We start from the raw sequence: 27,823 nt of genomic DNA on the forward strand, positions 1-27,823 counted from the left end.
CTAGGTCCTCAAAAGTGGGAAAAGGGATAGAAGAGAGCAGAGGGAGATGTGAGTACTGAAGAAATCAGAGTGATGTGAAGAGGGCGCGACTCACCATAAATGACTTGAGAAGCTGGACAGGGCAAGTAAACAAGATTCTTCCATAGAGCCTCCAGAAAAAGCAGCCAGACCCACACCTTGATCTTGACCTAGTAGACTTATTTCAGACTTCTGACCTCCAGAACTGTGAGTAACACACTTTCAGGTCACCAGGCATGTGGTAGCTCGTTACTGCAGCAGTAGAAAACAAGCAGAGCTGCTAATATATTAAAAAGTTGGGAGTTTTCACATAAAAACCTTGAAAAATAAACATGGCAATACCAAAGACTGGTAGCCCCTGCTCTGGTTAGGCTAGATCTGATTTCCCTGGGGTCCTCACCCCTCCCTTTGAGGTACGCCTGGCCTCCTACACTCATTTACTTGACCTATCTAGTCCCTCTTCCTACTTCGTTTCTGGAACCCTGCCCTGAGCTACACTGTCTCCCAAATAGTAATCAGATTTCACCAGTTAAAATACAGGCAAGTAAATCTACCCTCTCTAAAATAATTAACTGTCAATTATAACAGTTCTTTTGTTTGTATAATGTGGCCTCAGGCTAGTTACTTGCCTCTCTGCAGATGAGGAAGAACTTATAGTAGGTACCCGCGAGGTCTGTTTTGAGGACAAAATGAGATACTGGATGAAAAGTGCATTCCACAGTGTCTGGTAAACAGATCATTGTAATTAACAAAGTTCGGCCTCTGCTGCTCTTGAACACTTGGTTTATTTCTAATCATTGGGAAGTAACGTTCCCGAAAGCAGTGTTTTTTCTTGTATCCAACTTTTCCCCGAGGTTCAGATTTCTAGGAAGGCGAATGAGGCTCAGAGGGACCTACACGTCCTACCTGTTCCCAGGACCCCCTGTGAAGTTTTACACCCCGCCCGCCTCACCTGGCGGCGCTCCGCCGCAGACGCGCCCTCCGCCTCCGGCAGGGGGCGCCGCCGCCGCCGCCGCCGCCGGGCCCCGCCGGATGCTAATAAGGCCCCGCCCCCTGCCGGAAGTCGCTGCGGCGGGAGGCGGGGCCGGCTGGCTTGGTCCGGCCGCGGCGCGAGAGCCATGGCGGCTTCTGAGGCGGCGGCGGCGGATCCCGCGGCTCTCGCCTCGGGCGCTCCGGCCGTCCCGGCGGCCGCGAGGGGAGCCGCCGCCGCCTCGGGCCCGTGGGTGCCCCCCGGGCGTCTGAGAGGCAGCCGGCCGCGACCGCCGCCGGCGAGGCAGCAGCCCGCGGGTTCGGCGCCGCCGGCCCGGGAGCTCATCCAGCCGTCGGTGAGCGAGCTGTCCCGGGCCGTGCGGACCAACATCCTGTGCACGGTGCGCGGCTGCGGCAAGATCCTGCCCAACAGCCCCGCGCTCAACATGCACCTGGTCAAGAGCCACCGCCTGCAGGTGAGCCCGCCGCGGGCCGCGCCTCCCGGGGCCTGGCGCCACCGAGCGTCTGACGCGGGCGGCGAGGGCCGCGGACGCGACCGCGCCGGGGTCCGGCCGGCGGCGGGGGTGGGGGCCGCCGCAGCCCTGAGAGTGGGCCGGACCGCCGAGGGGCGTCCCGCAGGGAGAGTGGAAGCCCGGACGCAGGAGGGCACGGCGGGGGAAAAGCCCTGTGTCACGCGTCAGGCTGCGGGCTCCGACCCGCGGGACCACCGGCGCGCGCGCGGCGGCGGCCCGGGCGTTTCTCACGGTCGTGTTGTGAGCTCTCAGGGCACTGTTGCAGAGAAACCGGTGACGCTGCCCGCGTAGTGCTGGGCTTTAAACGCGGGCTCAGCTCTCTGCCGGCTCTCTGCACCACACCCACAAGCACCTCTTTCGGGCCTTTGGGTGCTGCCCAGTCATTAGCAGGGAGCTACAGATTTGGCAACAAGTTCCACCGCTTTGGTAATATCATCTTGGCTCAGGAATGAGAGCTAAGGCAAGTCTCCCCCGAGGATCTTAAGAGGGGACTTTATATATAATTACAGGACAATAATCCTGAACGTTCATTCCACATTACATAAAATGGGGAGGTGATTCTTTTTTCAACCCGAAGTGCACGTCTGTGGAAAGCTTATTAAAAACCCAGAGGTCCAGCCCCACCCAATACCACTTAAATCATAATTTCTCAATCACTACAATAGGACATTTCCTTCCACCACTTCTTAAAGTCTTTCTAAGCCAACAGTGGCTTAGAACGTAATTTTAAAGTGTGTCATTGAAAGCTGCATTGTGAGTATGTAGCTTTTGGTGGTCTGACTTGATTGAGGAGCAAGTTTAAATCACCTAGTCTCTTGCATGGTATGTCTGCCCTTCAGGTAAAGCTTCCTCAGGAATGTTGTTAGAATCAGACTTCTGATAAGAATTTAACAGAAAGCTTGAGCTTGTCGTCTGTAGTAGGGCAGATATGATGACCATGAAGGGCTGTCCACTTCCAGCTCCAGCTAATTAGAGAGGCGACAGTGTTCTTAGGAAGATGAGGGAGCCCAATCGGGGAATGTACTGTGGAGGTAAGCTGAGGTGGGTCTGTAATTTTCCCTGCAGGTGGAACTGCAATTTTCCATGATAGTTCTGGGTTGCTTCTGCACACAAGTGCAGTAACTCTGGGAATGGTCGTTCTCCTGTTTCCTCCTTCATACTAAATTTTAATTAAACACTTCCCTTCCTTAAGTATATTTTAACTTGAGTGGATGAACTATATATTTGTAGGAATTCTGCAGTCTAATTCCTGTGTTCTCTTTAGCTCATATGTAACAGCCATCACCCACCTTCAGATTATCCCATCACTGGTTACTAAGGTAGACATTACATCTCTAAGCACAACGGAAGTGGCCAGTCTGATGAGGACTGTCTTTACCTTGTTGTCCTGAACGTCATTCTGGCAAGCACTTTTTAACACTTTATATTGTTGTTTTTTGTGGAACTGCTGTCAGGAGCTATATCTGTCCAGACCTTGTGAAGAATCCGTTAAGCAAAAGATAACATTTATCAATACTTCTCAGGATTGGTTTGATAGTATACAGTTGTTGTTCATTCCCTTTGTCGTGTCTGACTTTTTGCAACCCCATGAACTGCAGCGCTCCAGGCTTCACTGTCCTTCGCTATCTCCCTGAGTTTGCTCAAACTCATGTCCATTGAGTCAGCGATACCATTCAGCCATCTCATCCTGTGTCGTCCCCTTCTCCTCTAGCCCTCAATCTTATCCAGCATCAAGGTCTTTTCCAATTAGTTGGCTCCTTGCATCAGATGGCTAAAGTACTGAAACTTCAGCTTCAGCACCAGCCCTTCCAATGAATATTCAGGATTGATTTCCTTTTGGATTGATTGGTTTGATCTCCTTGTGTGCAAGGGACTCTCAAGTCTTCTTCAACACTGCAGTTCAAAAGCATCAATTCTTCAGCGCTCAGCCTTCTTTATGGACCAACTCTCACATCCATACATGACTACTGGAGAAACCATTGCCTTGACTAGACGGACCTTTGTTGGCAAAGTAATGTCTCTGCTTTTTAATATGCTGTCTAGCTTGGTCATAACTTTTCTCCCAAGGAGTAAGCGTCTTAATTTCATGGCTGCAGTCACCATCTGCAGTGATTTTGGAGCCCAAGAAAATGAAATCTGACACTGTTTCCATTGTTTCCCCATCTATTTGCCATGAAGTGATGGGACTGGATGCCATCCATGATCTTCATTTTCTGAATGTTGAGTTTTAAGCTAACTTTTTCACTCTCCTCTTTCACCTTCATCAAGAGGCTCTGTAGTTCCTCTTCACTTTCTGCCATAAGGGTGGTGTCATCTGCATATCTGAGGTTGTTGATATTTCTCCCAGCAGTCTTGATTCTAGCTTGTGGTTCATCCAGCCCAGCATTTCTCATGATGTTCTCTGCATGTAAGTTAAATAAGCAGGGTAACAATATGTAGCCTTGACGTACTCCTTTCCCAATTTGGAACTGGGCCATTGTTCCATGTCTGGTTCTAACTGTTGCTTCTTGTCCTGCATGCAAGTTTCTCAGGAGGCAGGTAATGTGGTCTGGTATTCCCATCTCATTAAGAATATTCCACAATTTGTTGTAACCCATACAGTCAAAGGCTTTAGTGTAGTCTGAAGCAGAAGTAGATTTTTTTTTTAATTCCCTTGTCTTTACTATGACAGTGTATGTTGGCAGTTTGATTCCTGATTCCTCTGCCTTTTCTAAATCCAGCTTGTTCACCTGGAAGTTCTCAGTTCATGTACTGCTGAAGCCTAGCTTGAATAAGTTTATTTCTAATTGTGTTTTTAAAACATATAAAGTTCAGGAATTCTGAAGCATACAGTAGACTAAGAAGGAGGAATATATTTGAGGCAAGGGCAGATTTTGACAGTCAGGTCTTTACTTGAACTTTAGCCCAGCTGAGTATCAGTAGTCTCTCCTGCTTAGAATCTGTGTGAAGCCATTTTTCCAGTTCTAGTCATTTCTCAGATTTCTCTTGTCTGAAGACAGCACAGTGCATTCAAAATCTCTTTCTGAACTGAAAATTGAACAACCCCAAAATGGACTCTCCTGAGTTGCCTTCCTAGGTCACTAGAGAGACCTGTTTCAGGGGAAATTTGAGAAACCTCACCCTGAACCATCGTCGTTTTTTTCTTGTCAGACAGGCTCACTTTGCTTCCTTGTTCTGTCTTTCTAACCATGTGGCCCCTGAACATGTGCTGTCTTGGTGTCTTTTAAAATAAAGGTGGCCTATGTGACAAAACAGCCATATCTGCACAGTGTTGCCCAGCGTGGTGAATCTGCACTGAGTCGGAAGCCAAAGAAGCAGGCTCCTGAGTCCAAACACTACTCCTGACACGATGTTCTCCAAGTGTTGGGTGGGTAGGGGATAGAGGCCTAAGGAGAAGGGCTGAAGGGGAGCTCCCTGTGGCCTTGAAAGGGTTCTGTGTTGGACCAGAGACTCCAGTGTGCTCCTCCTGGCCCTGAAGCCTGAGTATGTCCACTTGGAGATATGCATAATATTCTATGGAGATTTTCCCTTTAATCTGTTGATTACAGCTACTTACATAATTCTAGTTTCTTTCCTAGTTTTTTTTTTTTCTTTCCTGTAGTGTTTTTTCTTTCCTAGTTTGTTTTTTTCTCCTGGATTATGATAATCTTTTCCTCCCTTCCCCATTGGTTGGTGTGATGTTCTCATTTTAATCTAATCTTTCCTCAGAAGGTATCCTGCCCTCTCAAATATTCCCTTAGGATTAACAAGTTCTTCTGAATGATGATGGATAAAGTGGAGATAAGGGTTTTAAGTTGCAAGGTCCATGATACCTTGTGATTGTATGTGGGTTCCTGGTGATCCGGGGGAAAAGAAGAGTAGGAGTAGATGAGCATTTCTTGATTGTTTTATCCCTTGTGTTTGAAAATAGTGAAAGGGACAGGAGGACCATTAAAGAACATCTTACCCAGCAACACACATTTTTAGAGCATGGCATAGTGGATTTTATGGTATGTTCAGTCCATGGGTTTGTTTTTAATGATTTTCCAGCAATTTTTTCTTTTTCTTCTTCAAGGAAAGGTTCCAAGTTGCTCCATAGATCATATTGTACAAAGACGTCTAATTTTAAATATATAATAACAGAGCAAGCTGCTTTTCTTCTCGGGGATATTTCTATGAATGCAGAGAGGTGCTTGAGAAGCTACAGTGCCTTTTTTCCCCCCAAACAGTCCCCACAGTTCTTTGCTTTTATCCTCTCTTCTTCAGCAGGGTCCTTTCTCTTGCTTTGCTTTTTTTTCTCTTTGTTTACTTTTCTCCATCTTGTTTTTTATTGTTTCCTCTCATAAGTTCTTTTTCAAATTCTTTTATTTAAAAGATTTTATAAACAGATACCCAAAAAAGTACACAAAACATGAAGTATTCTCTGTACATTTTTTTCAGTTATGCACAGAAGGTAAAGTTAAAAAAAAAAGTCTGCTAAGTTTCATTGTAGAATGTATATAGCACTTAATGAAAATACCACTTTTTACTGCAGTTCATGTTTTACTGTGCCATCACCATTTCTTCTCTCCCCTGTTCTCATCTCAGAGCTTATTGTCTCTAAACAGGGTTGGGAAGAAGGTCAGGAACTGGGTAGAGAGGTGGTGTGGGGATGGGCCGAGGAATTGGCCCTAAGAATGCGGGAAAGTGAACCACTCCAGGTTGTTGCTGCACCTGTAATGACAACAGCAAGATGTTGGCATCAGCATGGCTGCCTTTAGCGGCTCATCCTGGCATGTGATACAGCTTTAACTTAGGTGACCATAAACATCTACTCTTCAAAAGATTCCTAAGTGCAACAAATACATATATTCCTCCTCTTGAAAACATCTGGGGAATGTTAAGGAGTTCCATTAGCTATAACAGAGAAATAACAGAAAAGAAGTGTAGTTTGAAGCTGTTTAGTACAGGACTGTGGATGTCCCAGTGGCTAGAAGAATTTGGAGTGCCCTCGAATATGTTTGAGTGAGGTAATGTTATAATCAGAGCTATATTTTAGAAAGGTGAATCTGGCAACATGTGAATGAAAAGAAAATTGAAGGTTTAGAAATTAGGCTAGTGACAAAGTCCAAACAGAAAGTCGGAAAACTTGAACTATTGATGGTAGCAGTGAAAAAGGAAAGACGAGGAGGTGGCAGGAGACATTATAAAAGAATAGCCAGCAAAACTTGGAAGCAACCAAGATGTCCTTCAGAAGGTGAATCAGTAAGTAACGTGATACATGCAGACGGTGGAGTATCAGCCCTAAAGAGAAATGAGTGGTCAGTCAGTGATTGTCAGTGCTTACAGGGAAAGGTGTCATGAATAGGCGGAGCACAGATTTTTAGGGAAGTGAATACACTCTGTATGATATAATAGTGGATAACTGTCATTATCATTCAGCAAAACCCATAGAATGTGCAGCACCAATAGTGGATTCTAATATAATCTATAGACTGGGTCATAATGATGTGTCAGTGTAGTTTCATCAGTTGTAAACAAATGCACCATTCTGCTGAGAGATGTTAATAGTGAAACAGGCTATATTGGAGTGGGATGGGGGGCTGCATATAGTGTATGGGGACTCTGTACTTTCCACTCAGTTTTGCTATGGAATAAAACTCTTAAAAATAAATTTTGTTAATTTTTTAAAAAGGGAAGTGAACAGGTATATGAGAACATGCATGATAGGGAGTTTGAAAAGGGGTAATAAAAGGATTGCTAAGCAAATTGAGGATGTTTTAGAAATGAGCATGAATTTTGTGGTGACCCCGTAAGCAAAGTTTTATAGAACATTTGACAGGCTAAAACACAGAAGAGGGCCGTCTCCTTGGTATATAACTAAGAAGAATTTGGTAATGGTCAAGAGAATTAATGCTTATAGGGTCTTTCTTAATATCTTGTCCACATTTCATTTTTTCTTGCATATTATACACTAGGAGAAAGATAATATAAGTTTAAGAAGTATTTCCTTTAAAAAAGATAAATTGGTGAATGGGATGAATTTGATGACAGTGTTATTGTCATTTGAGCCTAGCAGATGTCCTTGTTTTAACAAAAGCAGCATTCCAATCAGACTTTCACAAGTATAATATTTTCTCTAAGATGAGTCCATAGATTTTCTTTTTTAAATCGAAGTATAGTTGATTTACAATGTTATGTTCACAGCAGAGTGATTCCGTTTTACATTATATGCTTTCTTTTTCATATTTTTCTCTGTTACGGTTCGTCACTGGGTCCTGAATATAGTTCCCTGTAGTGCGCAGTAGAACCTTGTCGTCTGCACATTCTATATATAGTGGTTAGGGTCTGCTAACCGCGGACTCTCGGTCTATCCCTCCCTCAGCACCCCTCCTCCTTGGCTACCACAAGTCTGTTCTCTGTACCTATGAGTCCACTTCTGTTTCATGGATAAATTATTTTGTGTCACATTTCAGATCTCACATGTAAGTGATATCATGTGGTAGCTGTCTTTCTCTTTTTGACTTAAACTTCACTTACACGATCATTTCGAGTTCCAGCCATGTTGCTGCCAGTGGCATCATTTCGTTCTTTCTTATGGCTGAGCTGCACTCTATTGTATATACATACGTCACATCATCGTTGTGCGTTCATCTGTTGCTGGACATTTGGGTTGTTTCCATGTCTTGGCTATTGTGAATAGTGCTGTTACGAATATAACGGTGCATGTATCTTTTTGAATTGTAGTTTTATCTGGATATATGCCCAGGAGTGGGATTGCTGGATCATATGGCAGTTCTATTTTTAGTTTTCTGAGGAACCTCATACTGTTTTCCATAGTGGCTGCACCAACTTACATTCCCAACAACAGTGTAGGAGGGTTCCCTTTCTCCACGCCTCTTCAGGGTTTCTTATTTGTAGACTTTAATGATGGCCATTCTGACTGATGTGAAGTGGTAGCTCACTGTAGTTTTGATTAGCATTTCTCTAATAATTAGCGATGTTGAGTAATGTTTCATGTGCTTGTTGGCCATATGTATGTCTTCTCTGGAGAAATGTCTATTTAGTTCTTCCACCTGTTTTTTGAATGGGTCGTTTGTTTTTTGTTGTTGAGTTATATGAGCTGTTTGTATATTTTAGAGATTAAGCCCTTCTATGTTGCATCGTTGCAAATATTTTCTCCCATTCCACAGGTGGTTTTTCCATTTTATTATGGTTTCCTTTGCTGTGCAAAAGCATGTAAGTGTGATTCAGTCTGATCTGTTTACTTTGCTTGTATTTCTGTGCCACAAAAACAGTGTTTAATGTATAGTATGAGTGTAGATTAGCTTATTGGCACTAAGTTGGTTGGTAGAAAGCAAAAGAAGCAACAAAAATCTCCACAGCAGATAACTAGTAGCTGTAATAATGGAGTGATTATGTGATAGCCTTAGTCACTGAGTCATGTCTGACTCTTTGGGACCCAAGGACTATAGCCCACCAGACTCCTTTGTCCATAGGACTTTCCAGGCAAGAATACTGGAGTAGAGGACTTCTCCTCCAGGGAATCTTCCCAACCAGGGATTGATCCTGCATTGCAGGTGGATTCTTCACCTGCTGAGCCATTGGGGGATTATGTGATAAGCACTGTTTTATAATACTGTTAACTGTAATGCTACTAACTGAGTCCTCACCACAACCCTGAAAGTGAAAGTGAAGTCGCTCAGTCGTGTCCGACTCTTTGCAACCCCGTGGACTGTAGCCCACCAGGCTCCTCCGTCCATGGGATTCTCCAGGTAAGAATACTGGAGTGGGTTGCCATTTCCTTCTCCAGGGGATCTTCCGGACCCAGGGATCAAACCCAGGTCTCCCACATTACAGGCAGACACTTTAACCTCTGAGCCACCAGTCCTCACCACAACCCTGAAGTAGGTCCTATTATCGTACCTACTTCACAGATAAGGAAACCAAGACAGTTAAGTTTTTCAAGGTCAAAGGAAAGGAGCAATTCAAACTACAGCAGAGAATTCAAACTACAGCAGTCCATATTCCAGAATCCATGGGTTTAACCACTGCACCATGGTTCTTAAGCTCAGCTACACATTAGGATCATCTACAGAGCTTGTTAAACCAAAGGGAGTCTTAGCCACGTGGTCTTTCATTTCCTCTCTAGGTGCACACTGATGGTAGAGGAGGAGGTGGCATGTTCCAAAGGTACTGAGTCCTCTCTCATCACAGCACCTAAGGACTCAAACATCGAGGAGCTGCCGCAGCAGCTGAGGCCTCACACATGTCTGGGTGTTTCCAGGGGCCGGTAGAGGCCCTTCATCATTCCAGCCCCCACACACCTTCCTCTGGGGCCAACCAGGGGTGGCTAGTTAAGAATTAGACTGGAGGCCATAGGTGTTTCACTCCTGAGGTCTGTGGGTTTGTCAAGGGCCATAAGATAGTACTTCAAGCTAAATTAACTCACCAGTTATTTTTAAAACCCATCAAAAAGTCAATCACATACTTAATAACAAAGGATTACTCAGATGAATTCATATATATATGAGGTGTTTACAGCAGTGCCCGGCACAGTAGTAGGCGCTGTGTTAGTGCTGGCCCTTATAATGATTACTAAGTTTCAGATTAGAGCATGGTGCCTGTATTCATGCTGCCGTAAAAGAGCTGTGTCAGCTCGCTTTAGCTCTGTTAGGGGGCATAGTGGTGATCAGAGAAAGTCACTGTGCTCTTTGTCAGGAAGACCTCAGTCATAGTCAAAGGAGGTTTTTTTCAGAGGCTCACCCTGACTCAGTGGGGGTGAGATAAAAAAGGAGGGAAGACTTAAGGATGACACTAAGTCTTGAGCCTGAGAAACTCTTGCAATTAAAGACATTGGGTTAAGGACAGAGATTTTTAAATCCAGAGAGAATCTTAAAGGAATGGATAGAAGATTTTTAAACAACATAGTTGTTTTTTGTTTATGTTGTTTTGAAAAATTGTAACATATATTGAGTTATAGTTTATGCGTGATAAAATTTATACATTTTAAGTGAATAATTCAGTTATTTTTAAGTAGATGCACAGTTCTGCAACCACTGCTGCAATCCCAAACTTTAGAACATTTTCATCACTCTATATAAAGATCCCTTGTGCCCATCTTTAGTCGTTCCTTATTATCACCCCCAACTTGCTCTGATGGTTTTTTAAAGATCATTATTTCATTTTTCTTTTGCAGGATGGCATAGTAAATCCAACAGTAAGAAAAGATTTGAAAACTGTACCGAAATTCTACTGTTGTCCAATTGAAGGATGCCCTAGAGGCCCTGACAGACCATTTTCTCAATTTTCTCTCGTAAAACAGGTATTTTACTTGCCTTAACTAACTTACTATACTTACTATACTTAACTATACTTAACTATATACTTCTCTAGGGATGAAATGCAGATGTCATAAACCCAATGTATTGTAATTACTTGCCAATCATAACAAGAGAATTGAGCAGAAAGCTGCTTATAAGGACAGACACCCAAGTCTCTCACTTGGGGAAGAATGAGTGGGTGTGAGCAAAGGCTGGCTGGTTCTTGAGGGGAAGATGTCCAGAGTGGATTTGGAGAGAAGACCAGGTCAGCAAAGTATGATAGATTGGGTGTGCTTCCAGATCTCTGGTGTGACTCTTTCAAGGTTAGAGGAGCAGAGGCATAGGGAGATGTTCTCCCGAGGGAGGAAGAAACTGTAGGAAAAGAATTTCAGAAGCAGCTCCCCCAGAGAGGAGCGAGGGACCCGGTCAGTGGGGAAGGTGGTGATTCTGGACGGGAAGAAACTGAAACACTTCCCTGAGGGTTTGCTGGAGAGGGTCCTGAGAAAAGCACTCTAAGACTTGTTCTGCTTGCAGCACTTACTTGTACATTAGAACGTAGGGGTGGATACCCTGGATTGTTTCCAAAACAGTCTCAACTTTTCACAGAGATGAGGCATATGTTAAACAGCAGCTTGCCTGCTTTTTCTTTTGCAGGCAAAAGAATTTGAAATTTCATTTTGCAGGCAAAATGAAAAATGAATTTTTCATTCTTTTGATTTGCACTGCTATATTTTTTCATGTAAAATCATTGTTATTTGGGGTATGTTGATGACTTTTGAAAGGTTTTGAGCAGTTGCAGATTTTCATTTTGGTCCTTTTGTGTTCTTCCTAGCACTTTATGAAAATGCATGCTGAAAAGAAGCATAAATGTAGTAAGTGCAGCAATTCGTATGGCACCGAGTGGGACTTGAAAAGACACGCAGAGGATTGCGGCAAGACCTTCCAGTGCACGTGTGGCTGTCCCTACGCCAGCCGGACCGCGTTGCAGTCCCATGTCTACCGAACTGGCCATGAGATCCCTGCAGAGCACAGGTGAGGGAGGGGTGGCGCCAGGAGCCGGCAGCTGTGGGGAGAGCTTCAGGCGAAACTCCTGGAGCGCTGGTAGCGTGAGCAGAGAGAAGGAATGGTAGGGAAAAGGTGAGACGTGAAGAAGGGGACTTTCGGAAATGGCAGCAGTACTAGTAAATAATCCACATCTACTTGACCCAGTTGTGCTCCTTACTCATTTACCAACTCCTTTAAAAGGTCCCTTATTATTCCCAATTGAAAACTTCCTGGGCTTTTTTTTTTTTTTTTTAAGATTTGTGTATTTCTTTTTGGCTTTTCTGGGTCTTGACTGCTGCGTGGGCTTTCTCTAGTTGCAGTGAGCAGGGGCTGCTCTTGTGTGTGATGCCAGGGCTTCTCACTGTGGAGGCTTCTCTTGCTGTGGAGCACAAGCTGCGGTAGTTACGGCGCAAGCATTCAGTAGTTGCGGTGCACAGGCTTGGTTGGTCCGCCAGAGGCAGGATCTACTCGGACCAGGGATCAAATCTGTGTCACTTGCACTGGAGGTGGATTCTTGACCACTGGACCGCCAGGGAAGTCCCTGTTGAGTTTTCAATTCTTCCAAAACTTCCATCGTTTTCTATTAGAGGGATACTGGATTGTTGAAGAGTTGTTTAAATCATGAAATCGCTTCATTTGAAAGGTCAAATTTATATTTGGATTAATAGCTTCCTATTTTAGAAATGATAATCACTGCATTATATAATATGTTAGCTTCCTGATGCTTGTGGATCTAAGTTGAGTTCTAGTGCCTAGAACTTTACCCAAAGGTGTGCTTCCTCCTTTCCTGTTTGCATGTTTCTGAACAACTGTGTAATGGGCCAGATTACAAACGGGATTTCTTTTCACTGGGCTGAATCTGACCCCTGCTGTAGATGTGAGACATAGAGCTTATAAGTAAAGATACAGTGCCAGGGTTGATGAAGAAAGCTGCAGTTTAAAACCACTTTTCTCTTTTTCACTCTGTCGTTGTTTTCAGGGACCCACCTAGTAAGAAAAGGAAAATGGAAAGCTGCCTACGCAGCCGGAAGCTGTCCAGGAAGACCGTTGAATCACTGAGCAAGCAGCCAGTTCCCCGACCAGACGCTCCAGAGCTAGAGACTTCAGAAATAAAGCTGCTGGCTTCCTTTGAAGACTCTTGCAGCTCTAATGCCAAACAACAGACTCTTCCAGCAGCTCCAAGGTACCCTCAGAAGTTGCTTTTACCAAAGCCCAAAGTGGCTTTGGTTAAACTCCCCGTCATGCAGTTTTCTCCCGTGCCTGTCTTTGTGCCTACAGCCGACTCCTCGGCCCAGCCTGTGGTGTTGGGTGTCGACCATCAGGGCTCTGCCCCCGGTGCCGTGCACTTACTGCCCTTGTCCATTGGAACCCTGATCCTCGGCCTGGATTCGGAGACCTGCTCTCTCAAGGAGAGCCTCCCTCTTTCAAAAGTTGTAAATCCTGTTGCTGTTGAGCCGATTAGCACAGGTATTCAAGTGAACTTGGGTAAAAGTCCATTTAGCCCGTTACAAGAACTGGGGAACACATGTCAGAAGAATAGCATTTCTTCCATCAATGTGCAGACAGACCTGTCCTACAGCACACCACAGTTCATGCCGTCTGCACAGTGGGCCAGCCCTGACTCCTCTGTGTCATCCTGTTCGCAAACTGATTTGACATTTGGTTCCCAGGTTTCCCTTCCCATTAGTGTTCAAACTCAGACTTTTTTGCCCAGTTCTAAGGTAACCTCATCCATCGCTGCTCAGACTGATGCATTTACAGATGCCAGTTTCCAGCCAGGTGGGATCTCCAGAGAAACTCAGACCAGCGGAATGCAAAGTCCAGCAGATGACCGAGTACAGATGGACCAAGCTGTAATGTGTGGAAACATTTTTGAAAGTGTCCATTCATCATATGGTGTGTCTACAGACAATATTATAAGCAGCAGCTTAGTAGCAGAGACTGTAACTCATGACTTGTTACCTCAGAACCACGCTAAAACTTTAACTCAAGATATTGAGAAATCCACACCAATTATAAACTTCAGTGCACCAAACAGTATACTTTCGTCACAGAACACAACAGATAATCAGACCCAAACCATGGATTTACTAAGTGATCTAGAAAACATCTTGTCAAGTAACCTACCTGGTCAGACGCTGGACAATCGTAGTCTTTTGTCTGACACAAATACTGGACCTGACACCCAGCTCCCATCTGGCCCAACCCAGAATCCTGCAATTGATTTTGATATTGAAGAGTTCTTTTCAGCCTCAAATATACAGACACAAACCGAGGAGAGTGAGCTTAGCACCATGACCACTGAGCCAGTCTTGGAGTCGCTGGACATAGAAACCCAAACTGACTTCTTCCTTGCAGACCCTTCTGCCCAGGCCTACAGTTGTAGAGGAAATTCTAGCTTCTTAGGCCTTGAGATGTTTGACACGCAGACACAGACAGACCTGAACTTCTTTTTAGACAGTAGCCCTCGTCTGCCCCTGGGAAGTATCCTGAAACACTCCAGCTTTTCTATGAGTACTGATTCATCTGACACAGAGACCCAGACTGACGGAATCTCCACTGCTAAAAACCTGCCTGCCCTAGAAAGCAAAGTTCAGTTGAACAGTGCCGAAACACAGACCATGAACTCTGGCTTCGAAACTTTGGGGAGCTTATTCTTCACCAGCAATGAAACTCAGACAGCAATGGATGACTTTCTTCTGGCCGATCTGGCCTGGAACACGATGGAGTCTCAGTTCAGCTCTGTTGAAACCCAAACGTGTGCAGAACTACACCCAGTCCCCAACTTCTGAAAGCGGAGTCCACATCGGGGATGGATTCACAGTTCGCTTCTGGATTTAGAAGGTGAAGAACAGGGACAACAGTATTAACTCTACTGAATGTAGTCGACGATACAGTTACTTCGATTCTTTGAGGTTCTTTGCCTTTTTGTACTTGTAAACATGAAGTTTGTGTAAAAATTTGTGAGTGTATTATAAAGTGTAAGATGTTGATCTGAACATGATTGTTTTTGTGTTACCAACATTTGCCCTTTCAGTGTAGTCTTCCCTTTTTTAAACAAAAATGTATTTCACACCTTTAAAACCCATCTTGCCATTTAGCTGAAGCCAAGCTCACCAGAACTTAGGGTACAAACTTCAGATCTTCAAAACATTTTCGTCAAAGCATGACTGACTTAAATTGCACCTAAAATACTCTTGCCAGTGCTTGTTAAGAGAGTCCTGTTCCCTGATAACATGTAAAGAAGTCTGATGCTGCACCGTCAGATTTAAACAACAGCTTCGCCTGCTTTGACATCTTAGTCTTCCGTAATTTGAAGACACAAAGGAAAACTACTGTTGTCTTTAGCTTCTGAGACAATTTGCATATAGCCAATGCCATCCCTCTACGTGAACTGTTACTGGTAGGAACATAAGTGTATAGTACTTTGCTCACAAGACATGTTGCTGTACAATTATTGCTTAAAGTAGTAGCGGCAAGAACTTAGTGTAAATAGTGATCCTTTCAGTCTAAGTGACAGTAAGTCATCCTGACTATGGAAATGCTGGGCTGTAGAATCACGCGTTAGCTCATCCTGGAGTGTGTCCTACAAGCCATCCCTCCTGCACCCTACCGAAGGCCAGGGTGGTGCTCCAGAGCTGCTCCTCAAGGTGCACCCCACCCGCTGAGTCTGAGTTTTGTCGCTCTAAATGTTAAAAAACAATAAAAATAGTAATGTAAGAAGAAAAGGATATTCCCTGTTACATTTCAATACTTTTCATAAGCTTGCTAGGGCAAGAGTGCAATCAACAACTATAGTCAAGTGAATCTTCTTTTCATCCACCTCATTTTCTTCCTTGAATGAGGAAACACATTGGTCTAGCAAGAATAGTGTTTGTGCCTTGAGGATGGCAATTCTAGAAGAGATCCGTCTAAAATACGGCATTCTGCATTATGTTGCTTTGTTTGTTTAGAGAGGGTAATGCTGAACGGTCTTCAAAGAAAATGAAGTGAAGATCCAGCACTTCAAGAACATAGTATGTTTTGAGATGGCTGAGCAGTCAGGTACACTTGTAGGGTTTTTTGTATTTAGAAGATCCTGAGTTCTTGATTGCTGGCCAGCTTTCAGGCAAGTAAAAATCAGTGCAGTCTGTACATTTTCCTAAGTTTACCCAAAAAAATGCTCTGTTCCTTATGTGGCACATGCTTTATGCTGCTGAAGACTAAACCCTCAAAATACAACCTAAGGAAGGGACTAATAATTCATTAGAGAAAATCATTGGTGTTGCTACTAATTCCTATCCCATAGAAGAATTGGTGGTAATGGATAAATAACATGTCCTGGGCAGATGAACTCAACCTGGTAGATGAAAGTTTGCTTGGGTCACAGTTGCCTATGAATGTGGGTTTCAGAACAAACATAAAGCCTTAACTTAGTATTTCATTATGTTTTAGAATCATCACTGCCTTAACGCTTCAAACATCTATTTCAGTTCTCCTAGTAAGGAGAAGTGCATGTTTGTTCTGGCTTTTTGTAAATATATATGCAGTGATCTATGGCTTTAAAAAAAAAATCTGTGTGTCTGTGACAATGTTTGTTAATTCAGCCAACTGAATTATTTACAGAAAATTGAGCATGTAATAGTTCATGTACCAGTAAGAACTGTCCCCCACCCTGAACCTTAGTTCCCTGAATTGTTCAAAGATTATTTGTAAAAGCTGAAAACTCAGTGATTAAAGAGAAGAGAATTCTACCTTTTGTGTGAATTCTTCAACATACTCATAATGTGACTTTGTTGCCTTTACTCTTCACAAATTCATTCTCTGAAAGTCACATGATGAAATGACTGTGCCTAGTTATTTCCATTATCTTTGTTCATGAAAATATGCTAACAGTTTTCCCAGTAGAAAGGAAAAAGACATTCTATTACCAAAGCTGCTATTTTGATGTAAAGTTTTTATTTTGATAAAAACTACCGTAAGTTTTTGGAAAATTTTTTCAAAGTAAATTACCCATTTTTTTTTCATCCAAATGTCACCATTTCATAATGGGGTGTCTTTTATCTTTGTAAGTAATGTGGTTCCAGCTTAAGAGCAAATATGCAAGGGTAAGGCTATGAGTAGTTCTTTGCTCAGTCACTAACTGTAGGAAAGCCAAATCAGTGTGTTTGATTCCTTTGAGATAAAGGGAAATAAAAGAAGAAATTTTTTATAGGCTTACCTGAAAGATGCAAAGTTTGAAGCTACTTTTGATTGGAAGAAAACATTGTGAAGTTGAATTGTTCACTAGTTGTGAAGTTGAATTGTTTTAATAGTGGTAACTGACAGGGTGGTTTTTTCATGTAATCCTTTATGATCTCAGTTTTAGAATGCTTATCTTAGTTCCAGTCCAGACTTAACCTAATACTGACACTGAAGAGCGCTTACTACTTGAATATTTAAAGTAATGCTTCTCAGATTTGTCTTGAGAAGGCTCTTAAACAAAGAGCCTGGGAGGAATGTGTAACTTAGAAGCATTTAGGAATGATGCCTTTGGTTCAGTTCAGTTGCTCAGTCATGTCCCACTCTTTGCAACCCCATGAACCGCAGCACGCCAGGCCTCCCTGTCCATCACCAACTCCCAGAGTCCACCCAAACCCATGTCCATTGAGTTGGTGATGCCTTTGGAGTCTCAAGTATTGTTTTATATCTCATATACATGTGTCTGCTTATCTTATGTACATTAAAGTGTCACGGATTAGATCTGACACTAGGAAAGGACACAGTCTTTTGACTTACTGGTTACTCCCAACACCTAAAAGCCTTAAAACACATGAATGTTAATTTAGTTTTTTCAGCAAGATGTAGGCTAATCTAATGTTCTTGATAGTCAAGAAGATAGTCCTTTAAAAGAAAAAAAAAAGAAGATAGTCCTTTAAATACCATTGTTTTGCAGTGCTTAAATCCAAAGTTTCTCACAGTTGTGTGAACTATATTTACTAGTCTACATATCTATCAACAGGTGCAGAACTAAAGAGCAAATGGAAAGGACTCTCAGGTTGTTGGTCTCCTCAAATTAACACATTTGGGCTCTCTACTTTAAAACATGCATGTGTGGGGACCTGCCTGGTGGTCCCCCTGACAATGCCAGGGACACAGGTTCCATCCCTGGTCCAGGAAGATTACACGTGCCGCACGGCTAAGCCCGTGTACCACAGCTACTGAGCCTGTGCTCCACAGTAAGAGAAGCCGCTGCAGTGAGAAGCCCACATGCAGTAAAGGAGACCCAGTGCCGCCAAAAAGAATAAGTAAGTAAATAATACATTTTTAAAAATAGGATAAAATATGCATGTTTGAAAGGAGCAAATGAGGGAACGAGTATTGTCTATAATAAACGGGAAGAGTGCCGGTATTCATTCAGTTCCTTCAACTTCAGGGAGAAACATGTAAAAATCTATATATTGCCTTACTAGTAAATAATAAGCACATTTGTAGCTTTGTTCTAAATCCACAAAATCAGAAATAGCAAAGATTGTCACAGGGGAAATTCATCATCAAGGCCCTTCCATTCACTTGGTTCCTTTACCATCTAGCAAGTTGATATTACAGGACATAAAGACTACAAAGAAGAAACAACAGAATTTATAACTTTTAGTTTATCATTGAAACAGTCATATATTTCAGAAAATAAAAAAATATTTTTTAAAAACTTTATCTCCATAAATTCTCAAAGATGTATATATTACCTATGTGAACAAAGACTTTTTTTTTTTCTTTTTTTGGCTTAAGTGAGATTAGCATAGTATGTGTCAATAAGACCTTGTTCCAAGCTTGGCATCTTCTCACTGCTTTTCTTGCCTTTTTTTTGTTTGTTTTTCCACGTCTGCTTGCAGCTTTTTACTCTGCTTTCTGGTGATCCACTGCTTTTTCCTTGTCCTGGGTGAAATATTTGGTTTTATGATTGCATCTCAAAAATGTTGCTGCTTAGGACTGAATTTGAAACTGATACCTCTCCTACTTTATCTTCTTTTTCCTGTGCTGTAACGAGAAATTTAGTGACTTCAGAAAATGTAGAGCTTGTGCTGCAATAAAAATTTGGCAGAAGTCAGTGCATCTGAATTAACTTATCACAAAAGGATATCTGACCTTAGAATGCTCCTCAAAGACTTCCCTATTTAAAAAGTGAGCGCTCAAAACTTAAGATTTTATGTTTGCTTTTTGAGAAGCCATCCAAACTTTGGCAAATGATGCTTTAGGAACTGTTTATATTGTCTTAGTTCAGTTTGTGGTAATAGTTTTTGTTTAGCTATATTTGAGAGTCTGGTACTTATTAATGAGTTGTAGGCTGTTTTTTTTTTCACCTTTTCTTTTGGTAAGATATGGTATATTTTAGAACCGTTTAAATCCCGTTTCTTTGATGATATATGTGTCTAAGGAGTAAGTCTTCAGATTTCAAGTTCTCCCATTAGCTACTATAATGGTATCTCCCTAACATTCCATTTTCCTGGGGTTACATTAGGATTACATTAGAAAAGCCCATCATGAGGATTTGGTGAATGGCCACAAAACAGAGCCCGAGCAGAGTCATGAACAGTATTGGGGCCAGTGGCTTTTATCTTGTTAGTTAGATTTCTGCTTCTCTTCAGAGCACATGCAGATGTTAAATGAAATTGCTAACAGTTCTTTCACATTTTACAGATTTAATAGTCCTAACCCTCCTGCATTGCTGGAAATAAGGCTAGTCTATGTCTTCAAGTTAGCACTCCTCAAATTTAAGTAAGTGAGAAATTGTTTCATTTTAAGATACATAGGGAAGCAAGGCTTGTAGTTTGAGCCAAAGGGGAGGAAAAAAGCCATTTTCACATATATAAAGTATCAATTTTCCAGTGGCTTTAAGGAGGGTCATACATACTGGGCTGCCTCAGTATTCACAGCAATTTAGCACAGTGAACGTGAGGAGAGTACTGGTTGAAAAGTAGAGAATTCTGAATTATGCCATTAAATGTAAATACACCAATTTAGCGTCTTAGAATTTTCTTGAAAACCTTGCCAAAATAATGCACATTCTCCTAAAGAGAATCAGATTATGCCTACAGCTCTCCCTGGCTCTGACTAAATGAGCCCTACTGTTAACTCTGAGAGAAATGGTCCCAGGGAAAAGCAGGCCTGGAGGGAAACGGAGCAGGTGCCCCCAGGAGGCCCTGAGGGACCAGTCAAAACCAAGAGCTGCCCAGGATGAGGCAGGCGGAACTTCTCCCACAATTCCCTTTGCCTCTGTGTCAAGGCTTCCACTCGCTCTGGAAGCAAAGCTATCAGAGAAGCTGCAAACAGGTATTGGGTTCTAGATAATTAATTCCCTAAAGCACCTATTCTCACCTGGACCCTTGTGGCACTTGGCAATGTCTAAAGATATTCTTGATTGTCACAACTGGGAGGGGACCGTTGGCATCTAGTGCGTAGAGGCCAGAGATGCTGCTGTTCTCCTCTATGCACAAAACAACCCCACACAAAGAACTACCCATCCCTAATGCCAGTAGTGCCAAGGTTGAAAAGTCCTGCCCAAGGGGCCAGCTGGTGAGGTGGAACTTTAAGCATTGCGGTGGATGCAGTGCTTATTTCCAAAGATGCTCGGCCACTGAAATCTTTCAGAAGTGTGTATATTGCCATGTGATCCCTGGCCCAGGAAAATCTCAGATGCCTCGGGGCAACTAAGCCCATGCGCCACAACTCCTGAGCCCGTGTGCAGCAACTACTGAAGCACATGCACCCTAGAGCCCACGCTCCTCAACAAGAGAAGCCACAGCAATGAGAAGCCCCTACTTGCCACAACTAGAGAAAGTCTGTACCCAGCAACGAAAGCCCAGCACGGCCTAAAATTAAAATAAAAGTGTGTCTGCTGTTTAGAAAGGATGTATTAGAAAAGTTGAGCTCTGGTGGGTGCCCAGTTGCTCAGTCATATCTCTTTGCAACCCCATGGACTGTAGGCTCCTCTGTCCATGGGATTTCCCAGGCAAGAACACTGGAGTGGGTTGCCATTTCCTCCTCCAGGGATCGAACCCACATCTCTTGCATCTCCTGCATTAAGGAGGGTTCTTTACCACTGAGCCACCCGGGTCTTATGTAAAATAAAAAAAGAATCTCTTTTAGGACTTCTACTGTAAGCAACTTTTGAAATGTAGAAATTGAAATTCACTTAGATTTTCTTTTAATTTCACACTACAAAAGCCAGCATCCAGAGTCAATCTGATCACAAATCTATGACAGAAAGAACTGTTCACATTTTGAGTGTCTAGTAATGTTTACAGGCAAGTTAACTTCACTAAAATGACAGAATCAGGAAGTACCTTAAGTATTAATTCCCTCAATTTTTCCCCCTGACCAGGAATCGAACCTGCAGCCCCTGTACTGGAAGCACAGGGTTTTAACCACTGCAACATCAGGGAAGTCCCTAACCCCTCATTTTATAGGACAGAGTCAATTTAAAAATGTCTAGTTTTCAGCTCCTAGTAAAAAAAGGTGATGGTGCTAGTTTTAGTTATTGAGTTACTTTAAGACTGAGGTCAGGAAGATATACAATAGCTTTGATCTGCTAGATTAAACTTGAGAAGTAAATTTTTCGCTGTAACACCTCAGGATGAAACAACACCAGTCTGAGAGACATGGCATAAGTCTGCAGAGCAATCATGTTTAGACTGCTGCAGTGGAAATTCAGGCAAAACAGGATGAGAAGAAGGGCCAGGCAATGAAGATGGCCCATGAACTGATTGACAGGCATCCCAACCAAGGACCCCCAAGTTGACAAGTTAGGGAGGTGAGCTTTTTAAAGAGTCCAAGTGACAACTGGCCGTGCCCACAGGATTTCTAAATGATTCTGAACAGCCAGGCATTTGTTAAAGGGAAATGATCCAGCTATTTGTATTTGATCTGATCATGACATTCTGGAAAACCACAAATCTCTGTGAGCCTTGGACATACATGACCTCATCTTCACCACATTCTGTGTCTGAAATTATTCCCACCTCACAGGAAGGAAAGACATTCCGAAGTCCTCTTTCCTTGCCCTACATGATTCTCTCCACCCACTACTCCAGCTGTTTCTTCACCTTGGAGAGAAGTTGGCACCTTCAGATGCCCAAGCTGCACACCTGAACCCAAACTCTCTGTTGATGAGTTTCTTCTTGGGTCACAGGAGAAAATGAGCCCTGAGCCTCATGAATTTGCTCAGGATAAAAGGAGGCAATACCCAGAAGAGGCTCTGAACACTTAGAATAGTGCCTTGCTAACTCAAGTGGAATTATGGTGTCATGTGATGGGTTAGTGGCACTCGGGTCAGAGTTTAGCCTGGGCATCAGGGGCACAGCACAGAACCTCTCCTGGCTCCAGGGCCGCAGTTAGCCTGGCAGACAGTGGGTGAGTATTGCCTGTGGCACCAGCAAACTCCCTTGTCTGCCCTCAGTCACAGCCACAGGAGCCCCTGTTTTCTTCCTCATCTGGCTTCTCAGGAGCCCCTGAACTGCAGCACCAAGGCTGCACTTGGACCCAAGCCCAGACACCCCAAAAAGTCCCAGGTGTGAGGACTCCAATTGTGCAGCTCAGCCTGCTTGGCCAGCCGGGGGATCCTGCATAGAGATGGGCTGGGGCTCTGGCACTTAGGGAGAGGGAGAGATTGAAAGCAAAGTAGATCTAGTCCAGACTAAAAACAACAAAGCTAAAAATGAGAGGAAGTCTCCCCGAGCAGCCAAAGCTCGCCATACTTGTCCAAACATCGCCGGGTCCTATTCTGACTTAATCTTCCCCTCACCCTTGTCCCCTCATCACTCTCAGATCTACACTCTCCCAGGTGTCCAGTCCCTCCAGCCCTGCACTTGCTCAGCAGCACTCCCAGAACTCAGTCTGGCCTCCCCTAGGAGGTGAGGCTCTGCAGAGGAGCCCTGTGTTGGGTGTAGCCACACTTCCACTCGGTGATTTTTTTAATTTCCAGAAAAATAAGAGTTTGGAAAGTTTTACTAATGATACAAACTAACAGAATAAAAGATGAAACACAGAGCCCTCCATGTTTGGCTTGAGAATCGATCCCTGGGTCTGGAAGATCCCCTGGTGCAGGGAATGGCAACCCACTCCAGTATTCTCACTGGAAAATTCCACAGACAGAAGAGCCTGGCGGGCTACAGCTTGGGGGGTGGCAAAGAGTTGCAGACAACTGAGTGATTAACAACAACACATAAGAACCAAAACTTAATTTGAGGTCATCACCTGGAGATAGAAAGAAGGTGATTGGGACTGAATTATAACATGTTGACACCTTAAAATGGAAGGATTTTTGTTATTGCATTCTAGTAAACGTTTAGCCTTTATCTAGATAGACTTGGATATCAAAGACCAGTTTGAACGTCCTGATTTAATCTGACTAGAAACTGGGACAAGGCCTAGAGTGACTCTGTCCACAGAGAAGCAAGCCAAACTTCCTCAACCAACAAAAATAAGATACCAGAGGGACTTTATCAGGTATTTGAATAATTACCTAAAGAAATAGATGCTTTCATAATTTTTTTAAAAAAAACTAGTTGATTAAAAAAATTTTTTAAGATACTAAAACAGACACGGGGTGGCAAGAGTCAAACATGACTGAGCAACTGAACAACAACAAACCTGTAAATTTGGGTCCTTCCTTCGTTCAAACTAAATCTCAGTTCTAAATTATTATATGTTTATCCCCAAAGGTATAGAATATATAACCCTTATCTCAACAAGTGAGTTTTTCTTAAGAAAAAAAAAAAATTCTTTCTGTTGTCACTTGTATCAGTTCAAACTGTGGCAAGATCTCAACTGGTAAGTACCCCTGGGCTAAGCAGGTGAGCTTTGTCCCTCGTTCATCCTGGTAGATACTTTTCTCTCCCAAGCAAACACTTTGACAGGTGTATACATAGTGAGCTTATTCATTATTCTGCAGCCTACAAAGAAGGACTTGAAAAAAACCACTGACTCAGGTAGGCAGGTTGCCAGAGCTGGACAGTGCTCAAGCAGTACAGGGTCCAACACCCGCAGTGGGCAGACACAGAGGGAAATCGGGACCTCTTCTTGGGGGTGAATTCAGATGGTTTCTTCATTCAGACAAGAAAGGGTGAGTAGAAACTGAAAACTGCTTCATCTGTAAAGTGTCCAATCTCAAAAGGCAAAATACACCTTTAAATGACTATTGTACTGTAATTAATCCTGCATTTCTGGTGTTTTGTAAAGCCAAACCAACAAAACTCCTAAACTTAAACAGAAAAGACATTACAAAGACCAGTTATGGAAAACAGATGTTTACAAATAGCCATAAATTATGTCTGCCCATCACTTAGGAGATGGAAAGCCTACAGTTCAAGTTTGATCTACTTTAAGCAAATGAAAACTATATAATTACAGAGTGGCTAACTGGTTATTCACATTACAAAATGGTTCTTCACAGCATCTCTCTACATAGCATTGTCACTTCACATTTAAGATATAACTTATTTACAAACATTTAATTTATACACAACTTCAGGAAATGTGTACTGGGGTAAAATGAGCGGGGAGGAAAGATGGAAGAAGGAAGAAAGCCACACCTCCATTCCATAACTCTGTCTGGGGTTGTCAAGTTCCCAAATAGTAGATATAAGACTGGAAGGAGCATGTGTGCTAACAATAATCTCAGTGACATTTAGACAATAATTATTATTCTCAACCTGCCTCTCACGATGAATTTTGTAGAAAGGTAGCCAAAACCTCCCAGACACAGAGACTAACATGAGGTTCTAAGTATATGAAGTCTGGGACACATAAGATACAATGGACATGGCACATCCATCCATCCAGTATCAATATAAGGATATGCCACCCTGGACACAGGAAATTCATCTGGACACAGACTGGAATTTCCTCTTACAACACTGTTTCAATTAAAGCAGATCTCTGTTGCAAGAGAAAATGTGGCAACTGATAGACCATCTGCCAGGTTCAAAAGATCAGGAAATGATTTGGCCTCAACAAGCCCAGGACGCCTGGCTTGAAGCACTGGGGTTCAGGGGGCAGAAAGCGCCCCTGCCGGCTGGCTCGGGGGCTGACCTGGGGGCAACCCCGGAAGGAGGCCCTCCAGCTTCCCCACCATCCACTTGTCTTCCAGGGCACAGATAAGCCAGGCTGAGGCTGAGACTGGCACTACCAGTGTGCGTTTTGTAAATGGCTAAGCAACAGAAGCAGGTAACACAAAAATGTGGAGGTTTTGAGAGTACATCAAAATCCATACTATGAGATTCAGCTGTCCCCGATCTACTACCAAAAAAGGACCAGGGGAGAGAGGAAGAGAAGAGTGTGCGAGACGAAGAGGAGAAGGAGAAAGAGAAAGAGACTGGGGTGGGGCAGGAGGGAGACGGGGAAAGAAGATGAACCACGTTCAGACGCTGCTTATTCCCAGGGAATTATATTGTAGCAGCTCAAAGGAGTCTGTGAGTGGAAATGGGAATAACAACTCTGCTCACTGTGAGGGACGGCAAGAGAGGTCTTGAGAACACTTTGGTCTCCAACATTTGGGGCCTGTTTTCCTGCTTGGCCTCTGTGAGGACGCGCTTTGGGGTTTTCATGGGAGGCCTGGGCTCCCTGGCTTTGAGTCTGGCTTTGTAGTTCCTCGCTCCTTGTTTCTGCAAAAGCTGGAAGGTGGCGAGATAGCAGGGAGGGCACAGCAGGTTTTTCTCAGGCAGGAGGGACCAGTGCAGGCAGCAGGGCTCAGGCTCGGCCAGCAGGGGCATCCGGGCCACCGGAGTGAGGAAAGGCTGCGTGTCCTTGACTTTGTGGTGCCTGGCCAGCTCAGTGGGCTGCTTTTCGCCTGCCCCATCAATGGCTTTCACTCCATAGGCATAAGCCACACACTCATCCTTTTCCACATTCAGCCCCTTCTCTTCTGGCCGCAAGAAAAAGTTCTTAGTCTTCTTACCCAGAACATCCAAGCCATCTGGGGGCGAAGACCTCAAAGGAGGGAGGACTAAAAGGGCTTTGGAAGTCAGGGAGTCTGAGGAGGGGAGAATTCTGTCAGTGCCCCTCCAGGGCCTTCTGGGGTCCTTGCCCCTAACAGTCTCCGGGGTGGCCCAGTCTTCCAGGCACCAAATGAACTCCTTTATTTGCAGACTTTTCTTCTCTCCCTGACTGTAGGCGGGAAAGCAGATTTTGTTAACTTCCCTGGAGGTCGTAGTGGGGCCTGGGGGGGTGCCCGGGGTCTGGGAGAGGCTGCCTCCATCCTTCTCTGGGCCTGCCTCAGCTGGAGCTGGAGCTGAAGCCCCAGACTCCAACTTCCCTGCCTCCGAATGAAGCCTGGCCTCCAGGCTCCCATGGGAGAGATTGACACAGAGTAAGCAGCTGCTGGCACTTTCTCCCACCCTCGCCTTCTTAAGCTTCTTCCTGGGCCAGATGCAGGCAGTTGGAGAAATCTGTCCCCAGCCTCGGACCTGCAGATAAAGCAGTGTGTTACTCTCAGCCTAGCTGCCCCCGCTGTGGCCCCATCCCCATTTTGACTCTATTTGAATCAATATTTTTCTTTGGATTGACTTAATTTAGTTTTTTCATGCTTAGTTTAGCCTCCTACTACGCCATGGTATTTGTAATAGTATTTTCAAAGACTAAAATACTAAGCAATAGTATCTATCAGCACACTGATGTGCTGACTATATATATTTTTTAGATGTGTATTAAAATAAATTCAGAACTATTAAAATCAAAACCATACTTGTCCCGCCTGCAGGCTTTCTTGTACTGCAGGCTCTCTGCGCTTGCCTGCACCAAAGAAGGCTGTGTGAGGATATAACCAAGAATACGGCTCCCACCAAGAAACCGACCATGTTGGCACCCAGATCTCAAACATTCCTCCCAAACTGTAAGAAATAAATGTCTGCTGCTTAAGCTGCCCAGCCTATGGTATTCTCTTATAGCAGCCTGAACTGAGATAGGGCTGGAGCATCTCCTGTGGTGGGAGCCACCCCGGGCACTCTACAGTGTGGAGCAGCACCCCAGCCTCAACCCCAGTACATCCAGAAACACCCCCTCTCCCCACCCCGTCCTAGCTGTGACATTGCCAAGCAATCACACCAATTCCCTTATATTTCATTATTGCTTCTAAGAATAGTTTAAGAATAAACCACAGGGTTCTGCATAAAACCACCAGGATAGAAATCTTTGGTCTCTTGGGGAGTTAAGTAGCAGGAGTTAAGTAGCTTGAGTTAAGGGAATTGGGTTCTGGAGTCCAGAAAAGCTCGGTTTAACCCCTGCCTTGACCACTGCCTAGGAGATTTTGACACATTTCATTTTTGGTGCTTTGTTTCCCTTTTCCAAAGAGTGAGGCTATTCATAACACCTGAGAGGGTGAATGAATTGATGTATGTGAAGCATTTAGTACTGTGCTTGCCCATACAGAATGGTCATAAATACTCAATAAAAGGTACTGCTATTATCATCATTAATATTCTACCTCTGTTTCAGAGGTTTCTGTTTCCTTGCTTACAAATTTTGGGGGGCAACAATAACTATTTCTGAAAATAGTAAAAGGCTTGTATCAAAACTCTAACATGCACAAGACCTAACTCAAGAAAATACTCACTGCTTCTTCCCATCCAGTTCCAATGACAAACTCTTTGGCTGTTTTATCTTGTTCAAGTGTAACGTCACTGATATTGAGAAGACAACAAACATGATTCTTTTCACTTCTTTCATCTGAACAAGTAGAGATTAATTCAGTTTCTTCTGTTCTTTGAATTTCATAATTTTCACCATTTTCAATTTCAGTCTCATTTTTGTGACCGAAATCCATTACTGTGATGGTTGCTTAAAGTCTTTAACATCTTCTTCCTGTGGTTTAAAATGCAAATGGAACTTAGCTTTTAATACTGCTTTGTTTCTGTTAAAAAACCAGTTCAATAACTCAGGTGAAACATCATCAAGACATGTTCAGGAATAGACAGAAGAAATATTATGAAATCATCCATTGCCAGCTATTGACATTATAAAATATAA

The 27,823-nt window shown here is 43.5% G+C and overlaps 2 protein-coding genes across 3 annotated transcripts; one reads left to right on the forward strand and one right to left on the reverse strand.

Moving 5' to 3' along the window:
• Positions 1-1,136: 1,136 nt before the first annotated feature.
• Positions 1,137-16,559, forward strand: ATMIN (ATM interactor). Its single transcript, XM_068992294.1, has 4 exons — positions 1,137-1,463; positions 10,678-10,803; positions 11,634-11,833; positions 12,825-16,559. The coding sequence occupies exons 1-4, from the start codon at positions 1,137-1,139 to the stop codon at positions 14,635-14,637; spliced, it is 2,466 nt and encodes an 821-aa protein (XP_068848395.1). The 3' UTR covers positions 14,638-16,559.
• Positions 16,560-18,817: 2,258 nt separating this feature from the next.
• C20H16orf46 (chromosome 20 C16orf46 homolog) lies at positions 18,818-27,620 on the reverse strand. Of its 2 annotated transcripts, XM_068991630.1 has the most exons (3): positions 27,411-27,620; positions 25,306-26,265; positions 18,818-18,841 (listed from the first exon to the last, which is right to left on the reverse strand). In XM_068991630.1, exons 1-3 carry the CDS (start codon positions 27,618-27,620, stop codon positions 18,818-18,820), a joined length of 1,194 nt encoding a protein of 397 aa, XP_068847731.1. The 2 variants fall into 2 exon arrangements, with proteins under 2 accessions (XP_068847731.1, XP_068847729.1); XM_068991628.1 differs by lacking the exon at positions 18,818-18,841 and having other exon boundaries at positions 25,261-26,265.
• Between the last annotated feature and the right edge of the window lie 203 nt (positions 27,621-27,823).

This window comes from Capricornis sumatraensis, chromosome 20 (assembly GCF_032405125.1).
Source record: "Capricornis sumatraensis isolate serow.1 chromosome 20, serow.2, whole genome shotgun sequence".
Lineage (NCBI taxonomy): Eukaryota > Metazoa > Chordata > Mammalia > Artiodactyla > Bovidae > Capricornis > Capricornis sumatraensis.

Bases quoted from the DNA above. Each gene is read 5' to 3' on its own strand.
- ATMIN (XM_068992294.1), top strand. From the start codon at position 1,137: ATGGCGGCTTCTGAGGCGGCGGCGGCGGATCCCGCGGCTCTCGCCTCG. The intron at 1,464-10,677 runs GTGAGCCCGCCG...TTTCTTTTGCAG, and splicing joins TCAAGAGCCACCGCCTGCAG to GATGGCATAGTAAATCCAAC. The intron at 11,834-12,824 runs GTGAGGGAGGGG...CGTTGTTTTCAG, and splicing joins GAGATCCCTGCAGAGCACAG to GGACCCACCTAGTAAGAAAA.
- C20H16orf46 (XM_068991628.1), bottom strand. From the start codon at position 27,620: ATGGATTTCGGTCACAAAAATGAGACTGAAATTGAAAATGGTGAAAAT. The intron at 26,266-27,410 runs GTGAGTATTTTC...CTTTATCTGCAG, and splicing joins GAACTGGATGGGAAGAAGCA to GTCCGAGGCTGGGGACAGAT.